General features: G+C 45.4%; 1 protein-coding gene across 3 annotated transcripts in view; it reads left to right on the forward strand.

Annotated features, from left to right (window-relative positions):
- Positions 1-5,672: 5,672 nt before the first annotated feature.
- Positions 5,673-24,898, forward strand: part of CCNY (cyclin Y) — a 229,533-nt gene continuing 210,307 nt past the window's right edge. For 2 of the 3 annotated variants that reach the window (XR_010751634.1, XM_066386069.1), the window contains exon 1: positions 5,676-6,073. Coding sequence is in view for 2 of the 3 variants with exons in the window: in XM_066386069.1 (XP_066242166.1) it covers positions 5,920-6,073 (154 nt within the window). In the remaining variant the exon portion in view is untranslated. Of the gene's footprint in view, positions 6,074-24,898 lie in introns of all 3 variants that reach the window. The other variant, XM_066386070.1, reaches the window with a different exon arrangement.

Genomic DNA, 24,898 nt, shown 5'->3' on the forward strand with positions numbered 1-24,898 from the left:
TACTGTCTGCTAATAGTACTTGATAACACCAAATCTAGCTCTAGTGACTCAAAATCTGTTGACATTGGCTGATGAATATCTGACATACTGTAGTATTGTCTTTTCTATATTCCCACACTTCATGGGAATTATAGGCCTCGGAAATTAAAAATTGGTCGATTTGAATGTAGGCCTATATCTAGTAGTGAAGAAGATATAGATGCACTATCTTCTGAAAAGAGATAAAAATCAGTTTCATTAGATCTGATACTGTTTATATTACATGGAATTTTTGGCCATAGACAGACAGAAAGGGAGAGAGATGAGAAGCATCAACTCATAGTTGCTGCACCTTAGTTGTTTATTGATTGATTTCTCATACGTGCCTTCAACGGGGCAGGGGGGGGGGGACTCCAGCCAAACCAGTGACCCCTTGCTCAAAGCAGCGACCTTGGGTTTAAGCCAGTGACCATGGGATTATCACAAAAATAATCCCACTCTAAAAGCTCGATGAGCCTGCGCTCAAGCTGGCAACCTCAGGGTTTCAGAGACCTCGGTGTCACAGGCCAACACTCTATTCACTGCGCCACCACCTGATTAGGCTATTACATGGAATTGAAGATACTTCACAGAGTAAATGATTCTCTTACTTTGGAAGTGTTGGATAGATACTTTATGCTACTACATTGAAAACTAAAGTGTGAGAGGAGCTGAATTGCAATGTAATTTTCTGGAAGTTCTGACCATACATTTCCCTTTGATATTAACAAAAACAAGCTTTTTTTTGTTTTTATGTAGGAATCTATTGACATATTGGTTGTTCAACACTGGCAGTACAGTAATGTAAGTGGTAGAAAAATGATAACCCAGATGTCCTGACAAGAGCAGTCCAAGGGGCACTGTGTTCAAAGATCCAACAAATTAGCCCGGAGACTGTTGGGTTTGAATTCAATGGGGGAGGGCTGAGAGAGCTAGTTCTGGGACATAGCACTGAAAGCAGTCCAGATGGCAGGCAAGTCTATAAGTAAGTAATATGGCTGCGGTGAAGTTTCAGGCCATGGATGAATTCATAGCATATGGGGCACAAGACAAGTTCTAGGGCAGCGCTGTCCAATAAAAAAGTAGCATGAACCACATATAAAATTTAAAAATTTCTGGGCCCTGGTCAGTTGGCTCAGTGGTAGAGCGTTGGCCTAGTGTGTGGATGTCCTAGGTTCAATTCCCTGTTAGGGCACACAGGGGAAGTGACTATCTGCTTCTTTACCTCTCTCCTTCTCTTTCTCTCTTCTCCTCCTGTAGCCATGGCTCGATTGGTTAGAGCGCATTCGCTAGGCTCTGAGGACAGCCCTGCCAAGCTTTCACCTCAGATGCTAAAAATAGCTCTGTTGCAAACATGACTTCAGATCGGCAGAGCATTGGCCCCAGATGTGGTTGCTAGGTGGATCCCAGTTGAGGTGCGTGTGGGAGTCTGTCTCTCTATCTCCCTTCCTCTCACTTGGAAAAAGAAGAAAAATTTCTGGTAGCCACATTTTTTTTTTAAAATTTTTTTATTTATTCATTTTAGAGAGGAGAGGGAGAGACAGAGAGAGGAGAGGCAGAGAGAGAGAAGGGGGGAGGAGCTGGAAGCATCAACTCCCATATGTGCCTTGACCAGGCAAGCCCAGAGTTTCAAACTGGCGACCTCAGCATTTCCAGGTCAATGCTTTATCCACTGCACCACCTCAGGTCAGGCGGTAGCCACATTTTAAAAAAGTAAACAGGTGTCATTAATTTTTATAACTATCTATCCCAAATATTATCATTTAGACATGTAATCAAGATAAAATGTATCAGTGAAGTATTTTACACAATTTTGAAATTGTATTTTAATTTCTTATTGCGTATCTCAATTAGACTAATCACATTATAAGTGCTAACAGCCAGTCTTTTTCCTTCTTTTGAGCAAAGGTCCAGGTCCTGGGTTAACCTGGCTGTGTTTCCTGTATTCTAGTTGATTCAGGAGTTGCGCAAATGAGAGACTTCTATTTCATGGATATGTGTGTAGCTGAAGTAAGACTGTACTTATAATCGACCTAGTTTAATTAAGGTCACCTATACTTGCTGATTTGTTTTTTTATTTTTATTTTTTTAATTTTAATTTTTTATTTTTTGGAGAGACAGAGAGTCAGAGAGGGGGATAGATAGGAACAGAGAGATGAGAAGCATCAATCATCAGTTTTTCGTTGCGCATTGTGACAGCTTAGTCGTTCATTGATTGCTTTCTCATATGTGCCTTGACTGCGGGCCTTCAGCAGACCAAGTAACCCCTTGCTTGAGCCAGCGACCTTGGGTCCAAGCTGGTGAGCTTTTGCTCAAACCAGAAGAGCCCGCGCTCAAGCTGGCGACCTTGGGGTCTCGAACCTGGGTCCTTCCGCATCCCAGTCCGACGCTCTATCCATTTAGTAACTGATATATAAGATCTTATAAAAACAAATCCGCCTGGTCAGGCCTGATTTGTTTTTATAAGATCTTATATATCAGTTACTAAATAATATCATTAATGCTTTAAATATTTTGATCCCATTGAAAATTTTGTTGAACAACAGAAGAGCTATGACTGCTAAAAAAATATGAAGAGCACTGACTTAACTAGCTCATTCAATTTCCATATTTACCTCTTTAAACCCTGGTCACAAAGAAAGGTGAGGAAAAAGAATTATGAAGTGATTCTACTTCAAAAGCAGGGTTGGTTCTGATTAGGTCCAGGTTGTTTTCTAAGAAGGCTGACCATTCTGAGGATAGGGCCTTGGGTTGTAGTGCTCACTTTCCCTCTCCCCTTCTGCCCCAATCCTGGGATAGACTCACCTTATTGAGGAAGTATCCCCATATTTAGATTCTCAAGTGATACCATGTCAGGGATGGTGTGGCCAAATTCCTGCATACTGCTTCTCCTTGTTGACCTGCTACCCACTCTGGTCAGAAGAGCTGGGCTCCACAGAAATAGCAGGCTCCCCTCTTCTCTCTTCTGCAAGTCTAGAACTAGACCTAAGCAGTGCCTTGCAGGTTCATTCAGCAAAATAATAGAAAAGAGAGAAGCAACACTTGAGTCTCTTTTCCACTCAAAACTTCTGCAGACTTATTTCTCTCATTATTCCACCCTATTCCCCACCCCTGTCCTGTTCAGTGATACCTGGGGGCGGGGGGCAGGAGATTGGGCTGGATGCAACTGAGGGGATCTTACAGACTCTATAATCCCCCAGTTAGGCCATTTCTCAGTACTGTTAACTTAGGTTTAATTATCAGAATTAGTGTCTTTATTTGTAAAATGGGAGATAACAGTACAGGCTTAGATGTAAAAATATTTAGTAGTGTCTTCTTTCTAGCAGGCGTTCAACATGTGACCTTTCCTAAAGTGTCACTATGTGTCAAGCAGGAGGCATCTCTGCCTTTAGAAGTGTGTGTGTGTGTGTGTGTGTGTGTGTGTGTGTGTAGGGATGTGGTGGTTCACTCAGGTCAATCACTGCTTAGCCTTTAGCACTTATCTTCCACCCCCATCCACTCCCAGGCCTGCTGACCAAAAGTCATACTTCTTTTTTTTTTTTTTTTTCTGAAGCTGGAAATGGGGAGAGACAGTCGACAGAGACCGGGATCCATCCGGCTCGCCCACCAGGGGGCGACGCTCTGCAGAGACCAGAGCCACTCTAGTGCCTGGGGCAGAGGCCAAGGAGCCATTCCCAGTGCCCGGGCCATCTTTGCTCCAATGGAGCCTTGGAGCCTCGGCTGCGGGAGGGGAAGAGAGAGACAGAGAGGAAGGGGGGTGGGGTGGAGAAGCAAATGGGCGCTTCTCCTATGTGCCCTGGCTGGGAATCGAACCCGGGTCCCCACACACCAGGCCGACGCTCTACTGCTGAGCCAACCGGCCAGGGCCAAAAGTCATACTTCTTAATAAGCCTAATAGGTGCACTGCTAAGGGGAATATAAAGGGAATGTCAAAGAACAGGAGGGGTGGTGAGGGGACAAAAAAGTCCCTGCAGATCAGTGGCTGTCCCATCCTTTGGTTACCCTTACCCCTCAGCCATGTCTTCTCCTGACTCCAGATGTTACTCCCAGTTAACACTGCCCAGTAACCCCTGCAAAAGAGGAACCTTGAAACAGCCAGCCATGTTATCTGGTCTCCTCTCTCAGGTGCCTCAACCCATATCACTAGTTGTAAATTTTATGGTTAAGTAAAGATGATTTAATGTGCCTGAGTGAATATGCCATGCACATATGGTTCAGTAATTGGGTGCTATGGCGCCCAAACTACAAAGGAGCAATGAGAACGGACAATCCAGCACCTGTCCTGATTTTCTGCTGTCTTATCCACATGGTCGTGCTGAAAGTCTGGGTGCGCACAGTCCCTGCCTCCTAGTTCCGTTCTGGTCCCTCTTTCCCGGGAGGCAGGAGCTTCAGGTGCCTTATAAAAGAGACTCATTTAGTCGTGCTGCAGTCTCCCCACCTCGGAATCCGCCTTTACACTTCTTTTGTCATCTTGTCTGCACCGGCACTTTGCTGCCCCTGTATTTTCAGGACATCCGTCACTTTTCCGTTGGTATTAACATAGTTGGATCACAGAGCTTGTTAAAAATATGGCCTGGCCTGGCCTGACCTGGGAGTGGCGCAGTGGATAAAGCATCGACTTGCAATGCTGAGGTTGCCAGTTCAAAACCCTAGGCTTGCCTGGTCAAGGCACAAATGGGAGTTGATGCTTCCTGCTCCTCCCCACTTCTCTCTCTCCTCTTTCTCTAAAAATGAATACATAAAACCTAAAAAAAAATTATTAAAAAAATAAAAATATGGCCTGTTTATAAAGCTTACTGAGGGGCAGCGCCGGTGAAAACGAGGCTGAAACGTTTCCTAAACGGACGAATGTTTAGGAAGCCTCTGCCAAGATATGCATCCAAGCTGACACCAGAAGAGTATTACTTCTTGTCCTTCTGTGCTTCCTCTCGGTACCTGTCATTGCATTTTTCAGGGCGTCAGTTCCCTCGTACCTTAGAAACGAAGAGCGCTGCACCCAGTTCACCCCTGTTCCGATCGCCGGACGCAGCCCGTGCTCACAGGTCCCGAAGAACCCGGCGGCGGGCGGGAAGGTTACTGGCCCGCAGCACAGTGCGCGCTCCCCCGCACCAGTCTCACGGCCCGCCAGGCCCCGCCCAGCACCACGCAGCGCGCGCGGAAGGCACGCCCCCACGTGCTCCTCAGAGCAGCCGCCGCGGACTCCACAAGGCAACGGCCGCGGGCCGCCATCCCGTCCCCGCGGGGCTGACAGCTGGGACACCTCCCAACCCAGGCCGGCTTCCTCTGAGAAGTCTAAAGAAAGAACAGAAAGGCCCCAACCCATCCCGAGTCCCAGGGCAGCCACAGACACCGTGGTCCCCGCAGGACGTGAGGACCGGGCGCCTTCCCGGCGGAGGTCTGCGACCCAGGGTAGCGGAGGGGGCGGTGCCGGGTCGGGGCGGGTGCCGGTTTCCTCCGGCCGCAGCGCCCCTTAAGCCCCGCGCCCGACCGAGGTTACGACCACCTCGGCGCGGCCCCGCTCCTTCCGCACGCCGCACCGCCCACCCGGCCGAGGCTACGACCGCCTCGCAGCGTCCCCGCCCCTTCCGTACGCCGCCCCGCCCAACCGTAGGCGCTAGCACGGAGCCGCGCGTGACCCGGAACCTTTTGCAAGGCAGCCGCCGGTCCGGGCACCGAGCGGGAAGCGCGGGAGGCCTGCGCGGCCCCGCCATGGCCGCGGCGGGGTGAGGCGGGCGGGCGCCGCATTCGCGCAGTCCGAGTGACCCTCCGCGGAACGGGCTGGGGCGGCGCGGAGGCCCAGGGAGCCGTCCGCCGCTCGTCACCGCTCCGCCCGCCGCCCATGGCCAGGCCCCGCCGCCGCTGCTGACCGCGCTTCCGTCGTCTCGGCGGCGCGGGTTCGCGATGGGGAACACGACCTCGTGCTGCGTGTCGTCCAGCCCCAAGCTCCGCAGGAATGCGCACTCCCGCCTGGAGTCCTGCCGGCCGGACGCCGACCTGAGCCGCGAAGACACGGGCTGCAACCTGCAGCACATCAGCGACCGGGAGAACATTGACGGTGAGCACGCCGGCCGGCCCCATGGCCCCGCGGGCGGGCGGCGGGTGACAGGAGCGGGCCCTGCGCGCCGGATGCTGGGCGCGGACAGTGGGGCGGGGCTCCGCGGGCCTGCTCCGCACAGTCTGCCCGGGCGCGGCCCCGCTGGTCGCCGCCCGGCAGAATTCGTTCCTTGTTGAAAGGTGAGGGGAGTGGACACGGGCTGGGACAGAAACTGAGTGCGGAATCCCCGTTTTGGGACCAGCCTGTATCTACAGTGGAAAACAGGGGTGGCCGGTGTCAGTTCTTTGTAAACTTCGAGTTGACCCCACTTGGCTGTACCCCACCGGCCTATAAACAGAACTAAAGGATTGAGGTGGGGGATTGAGGGATTGGATTCAGATAGTTCCACTTGAATGCTTAAAGAATGTTCTTGAGAATATCATTAGTATGGTTGGAAACAGCTTTGTTGTAAATTGCCCCGTTTTGACTTGGGGCTGAAGCATCTGTTAATTCCTGATTGATCTGAGTGATTTGGTTTGGACTAGTGTTTATAAAGGAAGTTAAAAGCCTGATCACTGCACCGAGTCAAGTTTATTTTACTGGTGTCTTTATTAGTACAGTTTTATCAGTAAGCTCTGTGACTTAATATTTACAGTTGGGTAGTTTATGTGCCATGATTAGAGTTTACATAATTTTCAACTAAAAAATTTGAAATATGTTTTTATGACAATTTGATTTTTTTAAATCCAGAAATCTTACAGTTGATGTGGTTGAACTAATCTGAAATTATTTCTTGTATGAGTGAGTTGACACAGTGCTGTCGTAATTTATTCTTGACAACTTCCCTCTAGTGTGGAAGGCCATATTTAAACTCACTATTAGAAAGAATTTTCTCATTGTTTGGCCTTCTTTAATTTCTTCTAAGTAGTAATTTCATCTCTTTGGGACAGTATTTTTATTAAACAAGTACCACGTATAAAAAGAGACCAAGGCCCTGGCTGTGTAGCTTTTGGTTGGAGATCTTCTGAACATGACGAAGTTGTGGTTGGATCCCCAGGTCAGGGCATATATCATATAAGGATCAACCAGTAAATGCATAAATGATTGGAACAGCAAACTGATGTCTCTGTCCTCTCTTTCTTGTCTCTCTCTTTCCCCCATCTCCCCTTCCTCTCTAAAAATTAATAAAGTAGTAAAAAAAAGAGACTAATACAACATCTGCCCAGTAAATTAGGGTTCCACACGACATTTCTAATGTTATTATTTTAGACTTCCGTTATCTTAGCTTACTTTTTATATATATATGTATATATATATATATTTAATTTTTTTATTTATTCATTTTAGAGAGGAGAGGGAGAGACAGAGAGAGAGAAGTGGGGGAGGAACTGGAAGCATCAACTCCCATACGTGCCTTGACCAGGCAAGCCCAGGGTTTCGAACCGGCGACCTCAGCATTTCCAGGTCGACGCTTTATCCACTGTGCCACCACAGATCAGGCTTTTTTTTTTTTTTTTTTTTTTTGTACAAAGTCAGAGAGAGGGATAGACAGGGACAGACAGGGACAGACAGGAACGGAGAGAGATGAGAAGCATCAATCATTAATTTTTCATTGCGTGTTGCAGCACCTTAGTTGTTCATTGATTGCTTTTTCATATGTTCCTTGACTGTGGGCCTTCAGCAGACCGAGTAACCCCTTGCTGGAGCCAGCAACCTTGGGTCCAAGCTGGTGAGCTTTTTGCTCAAACCAGATGAGCCCGCGCTCAGCTGGCGACCTCGCGGTCTCGAACCTGGGTCCTCTGCATCCCAGTCCGACGCTCTGTCCACTGCGCCACCACCTGGTCAGGCTCTTTAGATATTTTTGAACTACATTTGTACTTTTTAAAATTTGTGCATTTACAGGCATCTAGAAGGATATGAAGTCCAAGTATGTCTTGATCATTGCGTATGTCTAGCATATAAAAAAGGGTTAATAAGTATTGCATTTTAAAGAAATAAATGAATGAATGAGTTTATTGTAGAAAGCTATTACCCAGCCCTATCCTGTGTTGACAGGTAAAAACATTTGGCAGTAATTTCTCCTTTACGCTGTGTACTAGTATATGGTAGAGGCTTTGTTTTAAATAATGGATTAAAAAATACAAACGGAAGTAAGATTCACATTTCTTAGAGCAGCCAGGTTGCCTACTGTTATTGGCTGTAGTAAGGGAACAGGAAGAAAAAGTAATTGTCAACAGCTATTTGGCAATAAGGGTTTTGCTCGAGAAAAATAAAACAGTATTGTGTGTTCTTTCATTGGAAAGAAATCTAAATTTGGTCATCATTCACTTCTGAGAAAACATTTGGAAGACCACCGACTCTTGTTTTGTAGGTTCAAGATAGAGACTAGGTCAGAGGATTTCTGATTTAGGCTATACTGTCCTTTCACCCCAGAACCCAGTTTATGCTTGATGCTAGTTTACACCCCAAAGTGTTTAATTAGTGTTCTCTTTGTTTCCCAAATTCAGTAAATAATACTTCTGGGATTTACCTCTCTGGCAGTTCTAAATGTTGGCTTCAGCACAGAAATGTAGGACTGAGCCTTCACATTATATTTAGTTCTCCCCGTAATTTGAGATGCAGCCAGGGTTGAGAATTGCTGCTGTTGTTCGGGGGCATTTTCTGTAGAAATTCATTCAGTGTCAGAGGCTGGAGAAAAAAGAACAGATTTAAGTTGTGTGTGTGTGTGTGTTATATACAGTGTGTCCATAAAGTCATGGTGCACTTTTGACTGGTCACAGGAAAGCAACAAAAGACGATAGAAATGTGAAATCTGCACCAAATAAAAGGAAAACGCTCCCAGTTTCTGTAGGGTGATGTGGCAGCATGTGCGCATGCGCAGATGATGACGTAACACCATGTATACAGCGGAGCAGCCCATGGCCATGCCAGTCTAGATGTGGACAGAGGAAAGTTCAGTGTGTTCTGTGGCTCGCTAAATTCGAATCCGTAACCAAAGTGCAACGTGAATATTGGCGCATTTATAACGAAGCACCACCACATAGGAATAACATTACTCGGTGTGATAAGCAGTTGAAGGAAACCGACAGTTTGGTGGAGGAACCCCGTTCTGATAGGTCATCAGTCAGTGACGGGTCTGTAGAGGCTATACGGGATAGTTACCTAAGGAGCCCTAAAAAATCTGTGTGTGAGCCCACATTGAACTGCATTGAATAGGTATGAAACTGGGAGAGTTTTCCTTTTATTTGGTGCAGATTTCACATTTCTGTCGTCTTTTGTTGCTTTCCTGTGACTGGTCAAAAGTGCACCATGACTTTCCGGACACACTGTATTTTAAATGTTTGACAATCAGTAAACATTTAAAAACGATCTCAGTTCTTTTTTAAGTTAAATTTATTGGCCTGACCTTTGGTGGCGCAGTGGATAAAGCGTCGACCTGGAAATGCTGAGGTTGCTGGTTCGAAACCCTGGGCTTGCCTGGTCAAGGCACATATGGGAGTTGATGCTTCCAGCTCCTCCCCCCCTTCTCTCTCTCTCTCCTCTCTCTCTCTCTTTCTGTCTCTCCCTCTCCTCTCTAAAATGAATAAATTAAAAAAAATTTATTGGGGTGACATTGGTTAATAAAATTATGTAGATTGCATCTCAAGTCTTGATTGTAGTCTAGCATATAACAAAAACTGAAGTGCTCAAGTGTAGTATCTTTCTTGAAAGATGTTCTAGACAATTGGAATGGAAAGGTTCAGAGACATTCTAGAGGCTTCTGTGTTCGATTGGTTTCTTTAACCACAGAAAAATGCTGTGTACCCATGTTCTCCCTGTCCATACACACAGTGGGTGATGTTTGTCCCACAGGATTTTAGTGGCTGAGTTAGGGTAGGTAGGCTTCCATGAGGCCTAGAGGCAATTTGACCTATCTTTGTACTGTGTACATTATTTGTGTTAGGTTATTCATGTTTTTGGAATTTATATTAGACTTGTAAGCTCCCTAGGTATTATTTCTTATAAAATTATTCTGAGGTTAAGGAATAGCAAAAGCACTTAAGAATGACAGTAATAATTATAGCCTGACCTGTGGTGGCGCAGTGGATAAAGCGTCGACCTGGAAATGCTGAGGTCGCCGGTTCGAAACTTTGGGCTTGCCTGGTCAAGGCACATATGGGAGTTGATGCTTCCAGCTCCTCTCCCCTGTCTCTCTCTCCTCTCTCCTCTCTCTCTCTCTCTCTCTTTCTCTCTTTCCTCTCTAAAATGAATAAATAAAAATAAAAAATAAAAAAAGAATGTTTCTGAAAAACTTACTATGAAAAAAAAAAGAATGACAGTAATAATTATAACCTTATATATTTCTTATTCTGTGCCAGATATTGCTTGACATTTATTCATTTATTTAATATACAGAATAACTGTACTGATAATATCCTTACTTTAAGACAAAGAAATGCAGAGAGAGGAGAAATGATGTGTCCAAAGTCATATAACTAGCAAATGACCAGTAGAGTCTTTCCATTGTTGCTTGACTAGCCATCAGACGTGAACTAGTCCAAGGTTGCCGTCTGGGCTAGGCTGTCTATCATTGCAAGTTGCAATCGTATCTGAGAGGGAACTTCATCTATCTGCAAAAAATTGGACTTCTTTGAGTAGATTATTTCTGTGGGAGGAGTCAGAGAGAGATGTACTAAAGAGAATTAAAAATTTGATGACACCAAGTAAATCAGGATATATGCAACATCTGTATTATAGTGTCAGTTGGGCAGTTAGGCCTCAGAATGATTGATGGCAACTTCATCCTTTGTAGATCAAATGTCACCCTTGAGACAATTCAGTAGCTCCCTCATCCCATATGCAATCTATTAGGAAAACATGACTCTCTACCTTCAAAATATTTCCAGAATTTGACCACTTTGTGTGTGTGTGTGTGTGTGTGTGACAGAGACAAAGAGGGACAGATAGGGACAGGCAGGAAGGGAGAGAGATGAGAAGCATCAATTCTTTATTGCAGCACCTTACTCTTCTTAGTTCATTGATTGCTTCCTCATATGTGCCTTGATGGGGGTGGGGAGGTTTAGAGCAGAGTGAGTGACCTCTTGCTTAAGCCAGCAACCTTGGGTTCAAGCCAGAGACTATGGGGTCATGCCTGTGTTCCCACGCTCAAGCCAGCGACCCCATGCTTAAGCTGATGAGCTCCTGCTCAAGCCAGCAACCTCGGGGATTCTAACCTGGGTCCTCTGTATCCCAGTCTGATGCTCTATCCACTGCAACACCGCCTGGTCAAGCTTGACCACTTCTTTTTTTATTTTTTTATTTTATTACTATTTTATTTTTCTGAAGTTGGAAACTGGGAGGCAGTCAGACAGACTCCTGCATGCGCCTGACCGGGATCCTCCCGGCATGCCCACCAGGGGGTGATGCTCTGCTCATCTGGGGCGTTGCTCTGTTGCAACCAGAGCCACTTTAGCGCCTGGGGCAGAGGCCATAGAGCCATCCTCAGTGCCTGGGCCAACTTTGCTCCAATGGAGCCTTGGCTGCGGGAGGGGAAGAGAGAGACAGAGAAGAAGGAGAGGGGGTGGGGTGGAGAAGCAGATGGGCGCTTCTCCTGTGTGCCCTGGCCGGGAATCGAACCTGGGACTCCTGCATGCCAGGCCGACGCTCTACCACTGAGCAAACCGGCCAGGGCTTTACGCTTGACCACTTCTTAAAACCTTTGCTGCTCTTCTGATCTAAGTAGCATAAGTGTTCTCCCTGCTTTCACCCTTGTCCACTACACAGCAGCTATGGTGAGACCCTTTTTAAAACTAACTGTAAATATCACTCCTCTGCTCAAAAGCTGCAGTGACTTCTTATTTCATGTGGAGTAAAAAAGCTTTACAATGGACTTCTCAGTGGAGGCCTCACAGTGGGTTCCAAGGCCCTTTGTGATCTGCCTACCCTCCTCAATCACTCACCAGCTTATCCTAACCACACTGGCCTCCTTCACTGCTGTTCTTTGAACATGCCCGACATGCTGTTGCCCCAGTACCTTTGCTCTGTCCTTCTGTCTGGAATGCTCTTGTCTTTGTGTTCTCTCTGCTAACATCCTCAGTCTTCAGTCTTGTTGAAAGTCTCACCTTTTCAGTGAGGCCTTCCTCATCATCCCATCATCTCTTCTGCCACCCCATCTGCATCTAGTATGTGTTCTTTGTTTTACTGTTTCTTTCTTTTTTAACTTTTTTTTTTTTTTTTTTTTTTTTTCTTTTTCATTTTTCTGAAGCTGGAAACAGGGAGAGACAGTCAGACAGACTCCCGCATGCGCCCGATCGGGATCCACCCGGCACACCCACCAGGGGCGGTGCTCTGCTCCCCAGGGGGCGATGCTCTGCCCATCCTGGGCGTCGCCATATTGCGACCAGAGCCACTCTAGCGCCTGAGGCAGAGGCCACAGAGCCATGCCCAGCGCCCGGGCCATCTTTGCTCCAATGGAGCCTTGGCTGCGGGAGGGGAAGAGAGAGACAGAGAGGAAAGTGCGGCGGAGGGGTGGAGAAGCAAATGGGCGCTTCTCCTATGTGCCCTGGCCGGGAATCGAACCCGGGTCCTCCGCACGCTAGGCCGACGCTCTACCGCTGAGCCAACCGGCCAGGGCTCTTTTTTAACTTTTATTTACAGAGACAGAGATAGAGTCAGAGAGAGGGACAGATAGGGACAGACAGAAAGGGAGAGTGATGAAAAGCATTAATTTTTTGTTGTGGCACTTTAGTTCATTGATTACTCTCTAATATGTGCCTTGACCTTGGGGCTACAGCAGACCTATAACCCCTTGCTCAAGCCAGCGACCTTGGGTCCAAGCTGGTGAGCTTTGCTCAAACCAGATGAACCCGTGCTCAAGCTGGCGACCTCAGGGTCTCGAACTTGGGTCCTCTGCATCCCAGTCTGACGCTGTATCCACTGCGCCACTGCCTGGTCAGGCTCTGCTGTTTCTTTATTCCATGTCACCTGTAACACACTGTGTAGTTGTACACATATGTAATAGTACCTATTTCTACTCATGGAAGTTCCATGGGAACATTTTTATTTTGTTCATTGCTCTAAGACATGTACCTAGCATAGTGCCTGATATCTTGAAAACTATCTGTTGACTGAATGAGTGAAGCTACTCTTAAGAACATCAGAGTTAGGGCATCATTATGTATATTGATTGGGTGAGAGGAAGCAGGTGGAAGTAGAACATGAAGACTTGTAGTGATGAAAGTGGAATGGATATGAAACTTTTTGGTTTTCTTTGCATTTTATCCTGAGGGGTAGCAGATAGGATGAAGTCCTGAAAATGAAACTTAAGGAGATTAAAACATTTATTTATTTATTGGTTTTATTTATTTATTTATTTATTTATTTATTTATTTATTTATTTATTGGTTTTATTGAGAGGATGAGGAAGTGGGAGAGAAAGAGGAAAGAAACATTGATTTGTTGTTCCACTTATTTATGTACTCATTGGTTGGTACTTGTATGTGCTCTGACCTGGGATCAAACTGGCAACCTTGGTGCATCGGGCCGGGTGCTCTGACCAACTGAGCTACCTGACCAAGGCCTTAAGACATAGTTAAAACCATCCAAACTGAAAGGAAACTATAGTTTATTGAATTCTGTTTAACAGCGTGCTGTTTAGTCTTTTTTTCTTGTCTCTTCAGTTGAATGACTTTAGCTGTGCCTTACATCCTTAAGGATCAAAATGGGGCTCAAGTGCTTAATATACCAAAAAGTCCTAGACGAACATATGCAATTATAAACCCATTCTTGTTGATTTTCTTATATTAAATGTGAAATGTGTTTACATAGCAAATGGTGTTGGAACTTCCCATATCCAGAGAAGCTTAAAACCTGAGGGGCTCATCTTAGTGTGGAAAGAAGTTAGAAGGGTGGGTGACAAAGGAACAATTTAAAATTAAAGTACCTGTTGTAGTGGTAACTTGAATTACTGCTCTTGATTTTTTTGGTATTAAATGCACCTTTAGTTAATGCATCTCTTCAGCATTCTTTTTCTTGAATGTCAGTCTCACTTTACTCTTTTCAGCCTGATTGGCAAAGCCATACGTGTGGACTTTATTTCAGACTAAGATTTATCAGGCATGCGGCCTGCAAGATTTGTAAAGAAATGACTGGGCATGGACTGACTGCATGTTAAATTAACAGTGGAGAGAGGGACAGTGTATATTGAATAAAGTGTGCTGAGAAGCCATTCCTCAAAGCGGAAGGATGGCCCTGTGACTGCCACTCTGCTGCTAATCTTATTTTCCTGTCCAGTTGAGAATCATATCCTCATTTTACAGGTAAGGTGGCTAGATCTTTTTTTTTTTTTTTTGTATTTTTCTGAAGCTGGAAACGGGGAGAGACAGTCAGACAGACTCCGCATGCGCCCGACCGGGATCCACCCAGCACGCCCACCAGGGGCGAAGCTCTGCCCACCAGGGGGCGATGCTCTGCCCCTCCGGGGCGTCGCCCTGCTGCGACCAGAGCCACTCTAGTGCCTGGGGCAGAGGCCAAGGAGCCATCCCCAGCGCCCGGGCCATCTTTGCTCCAATGGAGCCTTGGCTGCAGGAGGGGAAGAGAGAGACAGAGAGGAGGGGGGGTGGTGGAGAAGCAAATGGGTTCTTCTCCTATGTGCCCTGGCCGGGAATCGAACCCCGGTCCCCCACACACCAGGCCGACGCTCTACCGCTGAGCCAACCGGCCAGGGCCTAGATCTTGTCGGTGTACAATCTTGGGCCCATTTCATGCAGATCATGGACAAGGGTAGTAAAACTTGCTGTGTGTTGACTTTGGGCAGAGAACTCTGCAAATTACTGATCTGTAATATCTTTTCTAGTCTTCACATTCTTCTCCCCTTTTTACTGGAGAGGAAATTGAGCCTTAACTTAAAGGTTAAGAAATTTGCTCATGTTTCCACAGCTAAATTAGTGGCAAAGTTGGAATTTAATCTACCATCACTTGCTAGATAGAGCTCACTCAATACGTTAGTTGTCCTATGACTGCTGCTAATTAGATAGTGATCTCTGTCTAGATTCTGACCTTCCTGGGGCCTGGCCTTTGCCTGCTTTGTTTTAAGAGACTCAGTCATTGCCTGTATGCTTTTTTTTTTTTTTTTTAAACAGAGACAGAGAGAGAGTCAGAGAGAGGGATAGACAGACAGGAATGGAGAGAGATGAGAAGCATCAATCATTAGTTTTTTGTTGTGCATTGTGACACCTTAGTGTTCATTGATTGCTTTCTCATATGTGCCTTGACCGTGGGCCTTCAGCACACCAAGTAACCCCTTGCTCGAGCCAGCAACCTGGGATCCAAGCTGGCGAGCTTTGCTCAAACCAGATGAGCTCGTGCTCAAGCTGGCGACCTTGGAGTCTCGAACCTGGGTCCTCGGCATCCCAATCCAACGCTCTGTCCACTGCGCCACTGCCTGGTCAGGCACCTGTATGCTTTTTATTAGTAGTACTTTGTGATTAGAATATTTACTTTTCTCCTTCTCGAGAGGAGTTAAGTTTAAATAATTTTGTGGAATAGTAGATTTTCTTATCCTTTTCTACAAAGCTGGTTAACTGTCATCTTGAGGAGACGAATTGCTTTCATATTTCTGGCTAGCTGAAACTGACACAAAGATCAAATTCATTCCTATCCAGGAAAGGACAGAATCAAAAGGAAAAAAATAACAAGAGGCAAGATGTGTGAATAGCTTTAAAATTGTTTGACTCACACAGGTTCAGAGATTTTAGCTCCATGTATGTCATGCTGGGCTTACTAAGGTATCTGTTTAATAGACAGAATATTTGGTATCTTTTATAAGAGCTGTTGACAAGATCACACTTCTCATACTTCAAAGTCCATATCCTCTCGTGACTCAACATTTAGGCAACCTGGGTAAGTTCATGACACCAGCAGTTGATATCAGCCCCTCACACTTTCAATATCCTTCTAGGCTTGTAGGTGGAAGGGGCAGTAAGTTCACTCTCCGTGCAGCACCTTGCATCCTCTTGAAATGTTGAGTAGTTTGTTGGAGGGAGTCATGGTCAGGAGACTGTTTTCTCTCTGTGCTCTAACTTACCTTTTCTGAAGAATGAGGGAGGAGTTGGGGGTGGGGTGTAAATTCAGGAACAGCTCTTCCAGGGGTTTATAAAATGTGCCTCTAGCTACACAAAGTTGGTTTAGGATGGAGAATGAGCCCTGTAATGAGATCTGCATTCCAGATATGGCCCCACCTTTATTGCTGGCCTCTTCCCTCTGAGCTGCACTTTCCTCTCTGATTAAAATAGTGCCACTGTATGGATGTCCGGGGTTCGATTCCTGGTCAGCGTACACAGGAGAAGCACCCATCTGCTTCTCTCCCCTCCCCTCTCTCTCTTTCTCTTTTTTCTTTCATCCTCTCGTGTAGCCATGGCTCAACTGGAGCGAGTTGGCCCCAGGCACTAAGGATGGCTTCATGGCCTCTGCCTCAGGCACTAAGAAGAACTGGATTGCTGAGCAATGGAGCAGTGCTTCAGATGGGCAAAGCATCGTCCCCTAGTGGGCTTGCTGAATGGATCCTGGTCAGGATCCATGTGGGTGTCTGTCTCTGACTCCTCTTTTTTCACTGATAAAAAAAAGAAGTGCCACTGCCTTGCCTTATGCCCTGAGGTACCCAAAATGAGGATCAAAATGAGACTAACTTATTTAATAAACAGAAAAGTACCAATCAAATGTATGTCAGTGTGAGCACAGCACTCATGTAGATTTTCTTCTATTTAATATGAGGTGTAGCCTGACCAGGCGGTGGCGCAGTGGATAGAGCGTTGGACTGGGATGTGGAAGGACCCAGGTTTGAGACCCTGAGATTCGCCAGCTTGAGCACAGGCTCATCTGGCTTGAGCAAAAAGCTCACCAGCTTGGATCCAGGGTCACTGGCTCCAGCAAGGGGTTATTCAGTCTGCTGAAGGCCCGCGGTCAAGGCACATATGAGAAAAGCAATCAATGAACAACTAAGAAGTCGCAACGCGCAACAAAAAACTAATGATTGATGCTTCTCATCTCTCCGTTCCTGTCTGTCTGTCCCTGTCTATCCCTCTGACTCTGTCTCTGTAAAAAATAAAAAAATAAAAATAAAAAAACGAATTTCTGTGAGTTTAAAAAAAAAAAAAGAAAAAAAAATGAAGTGTATGTAACCTGACCAAGGCGGTGGTGCAGTGGATAGAGCATCAGACTGGGATGTGGAGGACCCAGGTTCAAGACCCTGAGGTCACCAGCTTGAGCACAGGTTCATCGGGTTTAAGCAAGGTTCACAAGCTTGAGCCCAAGGTTGCTGGCTTGAGCAAGGGGTCACTTGGTCTACTGTAGCCCCCCGGTCAAGGCACATATGAGAAATCAGTCAATGAACAACTAAGAATTGATGTTTCTCATCTCTCCCTTCCTATCTGTCTGTCCCTATCTGTCCCTCTCTCTAACTCTATCTCTGACACACACACGCGCACGCGCGCTCCAAGATTGACCACAGACTGTTTGAACTGCCCATAGCAGCCAGCAGCCTGAGGGGCACATCCTAACAAAGACATCAAGGTATTTAAGGTAGCACCAGAGGATAGCTGTGATTCTAGAGCAGGGTGGCAGCCTTTCAATGGGAAGCTTGTGGCAGTACGATCTGGAATAGAAATACTGCTCCTCTTTCTAGCACACTACTCTTTTTTCCCTCCCGTCTATATTAAATCATTTTTTATTTTTCAATTACAGTTGACATGCATAATTACATTTGTTTCAGATGTGCACCTGGATGATTAGACATTGTATGATTAAGTGACCAACCTGATAGATCTTTCACCTATCTGATTCCGTACATGGTTATTAAAATATTATTGATTATCTTCCCTGTGCCAGTATTTTTCAACCTCCAGTCTGGAGATTGGTGCCAGTCTGCAAAAACATCAGGGTGGTTAATTCCTTTGAGGACCAGCATAAAATTTCTGTTGGATTGGGTGGTTGAAAAACATGCTGACAAGACAAGGCAAGGCCAAGGCCTGATCAATTTGACCTGTAAAGATGTAGCAAACCAGTTTTAGATTCACAGAGATTACCTGTGTGGACAGAGAAGAGAAGAATAAGTCAAAGGTGTCAGCTTCCTGTAACTCTCGTCCAGCACACCAAAAAGGGTGTCACTGAAATATAAGAGGCTGATGACTACATGAGTCGTGGGATCCTCTGCTGCTGGGAAGCCAGCTCTAGACTGCAGTTAGTGGGTTTGTATTCAAGAATTCAGTTCAGGGCAGGGTGGAGGAGTGTGCAGAAAGCCCCACACTTCACCTTAACCCAGGAGGCAATGCGAACCTGTCTGATGACAGTCACCAGAGTAGTGGTTCTCAGCCTTTCTAATGCCGTGACCCCACAATACAGTTCCTCATGTTGCGGTGACCCCAAACCAAAAAATAATTTTGGTGGCTACTTCATAACTGTAATTTTGCTACAGTTATGATTCGGAATGTAAATACCTGATATGCATTATGTATTTTCCGATGACTTTAGGTGACCCCGCCAGGGTCGCGACCCACAGGTTGAGAACTGCTGCACCAGAGAGACAGGGTGGAGAATAGGAAATGGCCTCTGCTGTGGTCTGAATGTTTGTCCCCACTGCCCTCCAGTTCCTATGGTGAAATTCTTTTGTCCAATGTGATGGTATTAGAAGGGAGGGCCTTTGGGAGTTTCTTAAGTCATAAGGGTGGAGCCCTCATGAAAGGGATCAGTACCTTATAAAGACTCTAAAGAGATCTTGGGTCCCTTCCATCATGTAAGGACACAGTGAGAAGTATGCAACCCAGAAGAGGGCCTCACCCACCTGTGCTAGTACTTTGATCTTAGACTTCAAGCACCAGAGCTGTGAGAAACAAACTTGTATTGTTTATAAGACATCAACCTTTGGTGTTTTGTTATAGCAGCCCAAGCTGGTAAGACAGTCTCCTGACAGCTCCTTAGCCCCTCTTGTCTTGTATTCCTGGAGGATCATAAGGTTTTTCTCCAAAATAATCAGCTGTGGGGTCAGACTTTACCAAAGGGCCTATTTGGATAAGTTCATTGTTGCTGGGCATTCGTGGCAAAGCCATTCTCCTCTATGTGGGTAGAGCGCAGAGCGCATTCCTAGCAGCTGTGGCTGATGCAATTGTGTGAGAATATTCTAGCACCTGAAACCCTCCTAGGCACACCCAGGAGGGAGCTCACCCGCTGTGGGGAGGTAACTCAGCGCCCACTAGGCAGCTCCCTGAACTTTTCAGCCATTGGCTGTGAAGGACATGCTGTAACATTCTATTGACTGAACCCATGTATATAAGCTAGTTTACTTCCTTAGTAAAGTGGATCTGCATCACTGAACCTGGTCCCCAGAGTCGGGTCTCTGCATCTCCATCGTCCTCACCCCCGGTGGGCCTTGTCCACACCTCTACCTCTTTCACTTGTACAGTGCGTCTGTAAAGTCATGGTGCACTTTTGACCGATCACAGGAAAGCAACGAAAGATGATAGAAATGTGAAATCTGCACCAAATAAAAGGAAACCTGGCCCTGGCCGGTTGGCTCAGCGGTAGAGTGTTGGCCTGGCGTGTGGGGGACCCGGGTTCGATTCCCGGCCAGGGCACATAGGAGAAGCGCCCATTTGCTTCTTCACCCCCCCCCCCTTCCTCTCTGTCTCTCTCTTCCCCTCCCGCAGCCAAGGCTCCATTGGAGCAAAGATGGCCCGGGCGCTGGGGATGGCTCCTTGGCCTCTGCCCCAGGCACTAGAGTGGCTCTGGTCGCGGCAGAGCGACGCCCCGGAGGGGCAGAGCATCGCCCCTGGTGGGCGTGCCGGGTGGATCCCGGTCGGGTGCATGTGGGAGTCTGTCTGACTGTCCCCGTTTCCAGCTTCAGAAAAATACAAAAAAAAAAAAAAAAAAAAAAAAAGGAAAACTCTCCCAGTTTCATACCTATTTAGTGCAGTTCCGTGTGGGCTCCATTTGTTGCCCTACATACATCCAAACGATAGTGAAGTTCTTGCCACACACGGGTAAGGACGTCTGGTGTAACAGAGTGAATAACGTCTGTGATTCTCTGTTTTAAGTGATTAATGTCGTTGATACATTCAGTGTACATATGTTGCTTCACATAACCCCAAAAGCAAAAGTCTAAGGGCATCAGATCTGGGGTTCGTGGTGGCCATGGCTTGACAGGACCCCTGCCTATCCACCGCTGGGAGAATGTTCTATCCAGAAACTCACAAACAATGGTGGCGTAGTGTGGAGGAGTGTCGTCCTGTTGAAAGATGACACCTTCTGGAAATTGTGGCACTGCATACAATTCCAACATGTCAAGATAGGACTTTGCCGTCACAGACTGCTCCGCGAAAAAAAATGGGCCTATCACCTTATCATGCATCAGGCCACACCACACGTTCTCTTTAGGGGTGTAACGTTCGTACTCAATGTAGGCATGAGGATGTTCAGCAGCCCATATTCGGACGTTATGGCGATGAACATGTCCACAGATATGGAAGGTCGCCTCATTGCTAAACACAATCTTCTGCAAAAATCTTACATCATTGTCGATCTCATGAAGCATATCTGTAGCAAACGTGCATCTTGTGGGTCTATCCGCCGGTTTGATAGTGTGCAACAGCCGCAATTTGTACCCCGTAAAACAGAGATGTTTCTTTAACACCTTATGAACTATATAGTCTTGCTTAGGTGTAATTGTCGAGCACACGCATGCACAGATTTTTTAGGGCTCCTTAGGTAGCTATCCCGCATAGACTCTACAGTCTCGTCACTGACCGATGGCCTACCAGAACGGGGTTTCTCCACCAAACTGCCGGTTTCCTTCAACTGCTTATCCCACTGAGTAATGTTATTCCTATGTGATGGCGCTTCATTATAAACGCGCCGATATTCACGTTGCACTTTGGTCACGGATTCGAATTTAGCGAGCCACAGAACACACTGAACTTTCCTCTGTACTATCCATATCTCAACTGGCATGGCCGTGGGCTGCTCTACTGTATACACGGTGTTACGTCATCATCTGTGCATGCTGCCACTTCACCCTACAGAAACTGGGAGAGTTTTCCTTTTATTTGGTGCAGATTTCACATTTCTATCGCTTTTGTTGCTTTCCTGTGACCGGTCAAAAGTGCACCATGACTTTAGGGACACACTATATATAACTAACTGAATACATTAAGTGAATATACACAAATAATCCTATCCTCTCTGTACTTACCTTGCTGTTCTACTTCCCATTGTCCTCTCTCATCTGCTATAGATGTATTTTTTAACTTTTTTTTTTAAGGACTTTATTAATTTTTCAGAGAGAGAGAGAGAAGGGGGAGGAGCAGGAAGCATCAATTCCCATATGTGCCTTGACCAAGCAAGCCCAGGGTTTCGAACCGGTGACCTCAGTGTTCCAGGTCAATGCTTTATCCACTGCACCACCACAGGTCAGGCCTATAGATGTATTTTGCTTTTAACTGTTGTGCGAATCACTTGTTCTGGACCTTTGTATCAGTGATTTTCAACTGGTGTTCCATGGCACAGACGTGTGCCGCAGGAATTATTAAAATATACAGTACCTGACTATCTAGTTAGGAGCACTGACCTCTTTTCCTTTAGACCAGTGATTTTCAACCTTTTTTTTCATGGCACAAACACACACTAATTACTAAGGTCAGTGTCCCTGACTAAATACAACCATTTTCATCTCATGGCACAAATAAATTAGTTACTAAAGAAGAAGAGGTCAGGGCCCCTTTTTCTTTAGTAATTAGTTTATGAGTGCGTGAGAAACAAAGGTTGAAAATCACTGCTTAGACTGTCAAATAAAAAAGTGACAGCAGCCTGGCCTGTGGTGGTGCAGTGGGTTAGGGCATTGACCTGGGATGCTGAGGTTGCTAGTTCGAAACCCTGGCCCTGCCTGGTCAAGGCACATCTGACAAGCAATCAATGAAAAACTAAAATGAAGCAACTATGAGTTGATACTGCTCATCTCCCCCACATGTAAAATTACCTGTAATTAAAAAAAAAAAGTGACAATAGCCAACACAATAATGGCTGTCTGGTGTGACTGAATCAAAATTATATATATATATTTATAGTTTTTGTTACATCAGCAAAAAATATATTCTTTGTTGTGCTTCAGAATTTTAGTAATTAGTTCATGTATACCATGAGATGAAAAGATTGAAAATTGCTTTGTATATAACCTAAACTTAGAGATAGCATTTAAAGGAGAATCCTAGATCAAGATGTCTTGATTTACTCAGAGCACTGAACTTCTGCAAACATTATGTCATTGTAGACAGCCATTGGTGTGTCTGTGTGTTTAATTGTGGTAAATATACGTAACATAAAATTGACCACTTGAAGTGTACAGTTCAGAGCCATTGGGCATATTCACATGGTTGTATCACTGTGACAACCCATCTCCAGAACTGTTTCATCTTCTCAAGCTGAAACTATTCCGTGCCTCCTCAGCCCCTGGCAACCACCATTCTGTTTGCTGTTTCTATGGATTTGACTGCTCTCGGTTCCTCCTGTAGTTGGAGCCATACGTATTTGTCTTTTGTGAATGGCTTTATATCACTTAGCATAATGTCTTCAGGGTTCATCCATATTATAGCATATATCAGAATCTCTTTTCCTTTTTAAGGCTGAATAATATTCCACTGTATGTGTGTACCACATTCAATCGAAGGACACTTGGGTTGCTTCTGTGTTTTGGATGTTGTGAATATTGTATCGGAACAGCAAGAAACAGATGTTTTGCCACACAGTTAAGTAGCCAAATTAAGGCGTCTATTCAAAGCTGGTGACTGCGTGGAGACCTAAGTCATTCAAATCATGCAGCCCCAAACACAGTTTGAGGTCAGCTTTTAAAGACAAAATTGCACAGTGACTGAGGAATGAGGAGGAGGGGAAGCCTAGCAGTAAAACAAAGCAGTGAAACAAGCTCTTTTACAATGATTATCTATAAGATTAATTCAAGGAGAAACATTCTGGGAACATTTGCAACCTTGCAGAACTATCCCAAGGCCTCAGCCTGAGAAACTAGCCTCAAGGCCAGGGGTAGTGAGTCTTTTAGAAAAAGTTCTGCTGAAAGTCTCTTTGTTAGAGAAAGTAAATTCTGCTGCTTCATTTTAGTGAATATGCTGCTATGGATATGGGTGTAAACATCTGTTTGCATCCTTGCTCTTAATTCTTTTGGATAAGTATCCAGAAATGGAATTCCTGGAAGGATGGCTGTGTTTTTCAACTAACTTTTGGCAAATCTGTGTTGTCATGTAATCTTAAATGTGATATGAATAAAATTAATCAAGAAACTGGGTTGCCATATCATATTTACCTTTCGAAGCCAAAATGAGTGATTTTATTTTTTTAAAGACAATATTTATTATTTTCTTTCTTGATTACAGTAACAGTAAATTTATTACAATTTAGCAAAATCTTATAGAAAAAAATCACTTAAAATCCCACTGTGCAGAACAATGCTTGTTTTTAATATTTTAAATTAGTATTTTTTATTAATGTGAACATATACAAGAGTACTGACTGTATGTTTATATATATGTGTGTGTGTATATATATATAATGTATATCTTTTAAAAAATTAAAAGCATGGTGGGAAATGACCAAAAGACACGTATTTATTTGTCTCTTTATTCACTGATGCATTTATATATATACATGTGGACGTTTATTTCTTACATACTTGGGATCGTGCTTGTAAGTATGACTGTAATTTTCTTTTTCTCATTATAAAATTAATACTTTGCCTGACTTGTGGTGGTGCAGTGGATAATATGTCAGCCTGGAACACGTAGGTTGCTGGTTCAAAACCCTGGGCTTGCCTGGTCAAGGTACATATGGGAGTTAATGCTTCCCGCTCTTTGCCCTTTCTTTCTCTCTCCTCCTCCTCTAAAAAATGAATAAATAAAAAAATAAAATGAATACTTCAAGTAATCTAACATATAATGGTAGGCAATTAGAGTAGGCCAGGTACTAGGCCGGGTATGGAATGTCACCAGGCACCTAGCAGTGGGCAGAACTGGGAGAGCAAGTGTTGGAAATAAGTATTGTTAATTGGGACCTCCACTCCTAAGGTACCCTTTTCTCCCTTAGATGGTCTCTGACTTCTCTCTTCTTCCATGTAGCTAGGTATGTGGTAGACCCCCCACTCCCTTAGAGAAGAAAAGTGGGGGCTGGAGAAAAGCTCCATCTGACTTCCATACAAGGACAGGAGAGACCCCAATAGGTCAGCTCGAAGAAGAAAGCAGTTAACCCCTCCAAGACATTAAAAGGAGCCCTGGCACTGACCAATCATTGGAAACCACAACCCTGATAGGACACACCTGGAAAACTGATGGGATCCTCCCCTGAGACCTCCAGAGAAATATCCTCAAGACAGAGAACCCAGTACAACTCTGTGGTGCACACCCACACCTCTTCCCACACCTTTCCCCCAGGGTATTTTCCTTGCCCTCCCATTTCTCTCTCTCTCTCTCTACTAAGCTCCAAGGGCCCTTCTTTTGCCTCTGTAACTTGTTTTCTAAAGCTCATTTCTTCTACCTCTGTGACTTTCTCTTTTTTTTGTATTTTTTTTGTATTTTTTTTCTGAAGTTGGAAATGGGGAGGCAGTCAGACAGACTCCTGCATGCACCCGACCGGATCCACCTGGCACGCCCACCAGGGCAGCGATGCTTTGCCCACCTGGGGCATTGCTCTGCTGCAACCAGAGCCATTCTACCGCCTGGGCCCACCCCCAGCGCCCGGGCCATCTTTGCTCCAATAGAGCCTTGGCTGCGGGAGGGGAAGAAAGAGAGAGGAGGAGAGGGGGAAGGGTGGAGAAGCAGATGG

This window comes from Saccopteryx leptura, chromosome 5 (genome assembly GCF_036850995.1).
Source record: "Saccopteryx leptura isolate mSacLep1 chromosome 5, mSacLep1_pri_phased_curated, whole genome shotgun sequence".
In the NCBI taxonomy this organism is placed as follows: Eukaryota; Metazoa; Chordata; class Mammalia; order Chiroptera; family Emballonuridae; genus Saccopteryx; species Saccopteryx leptura.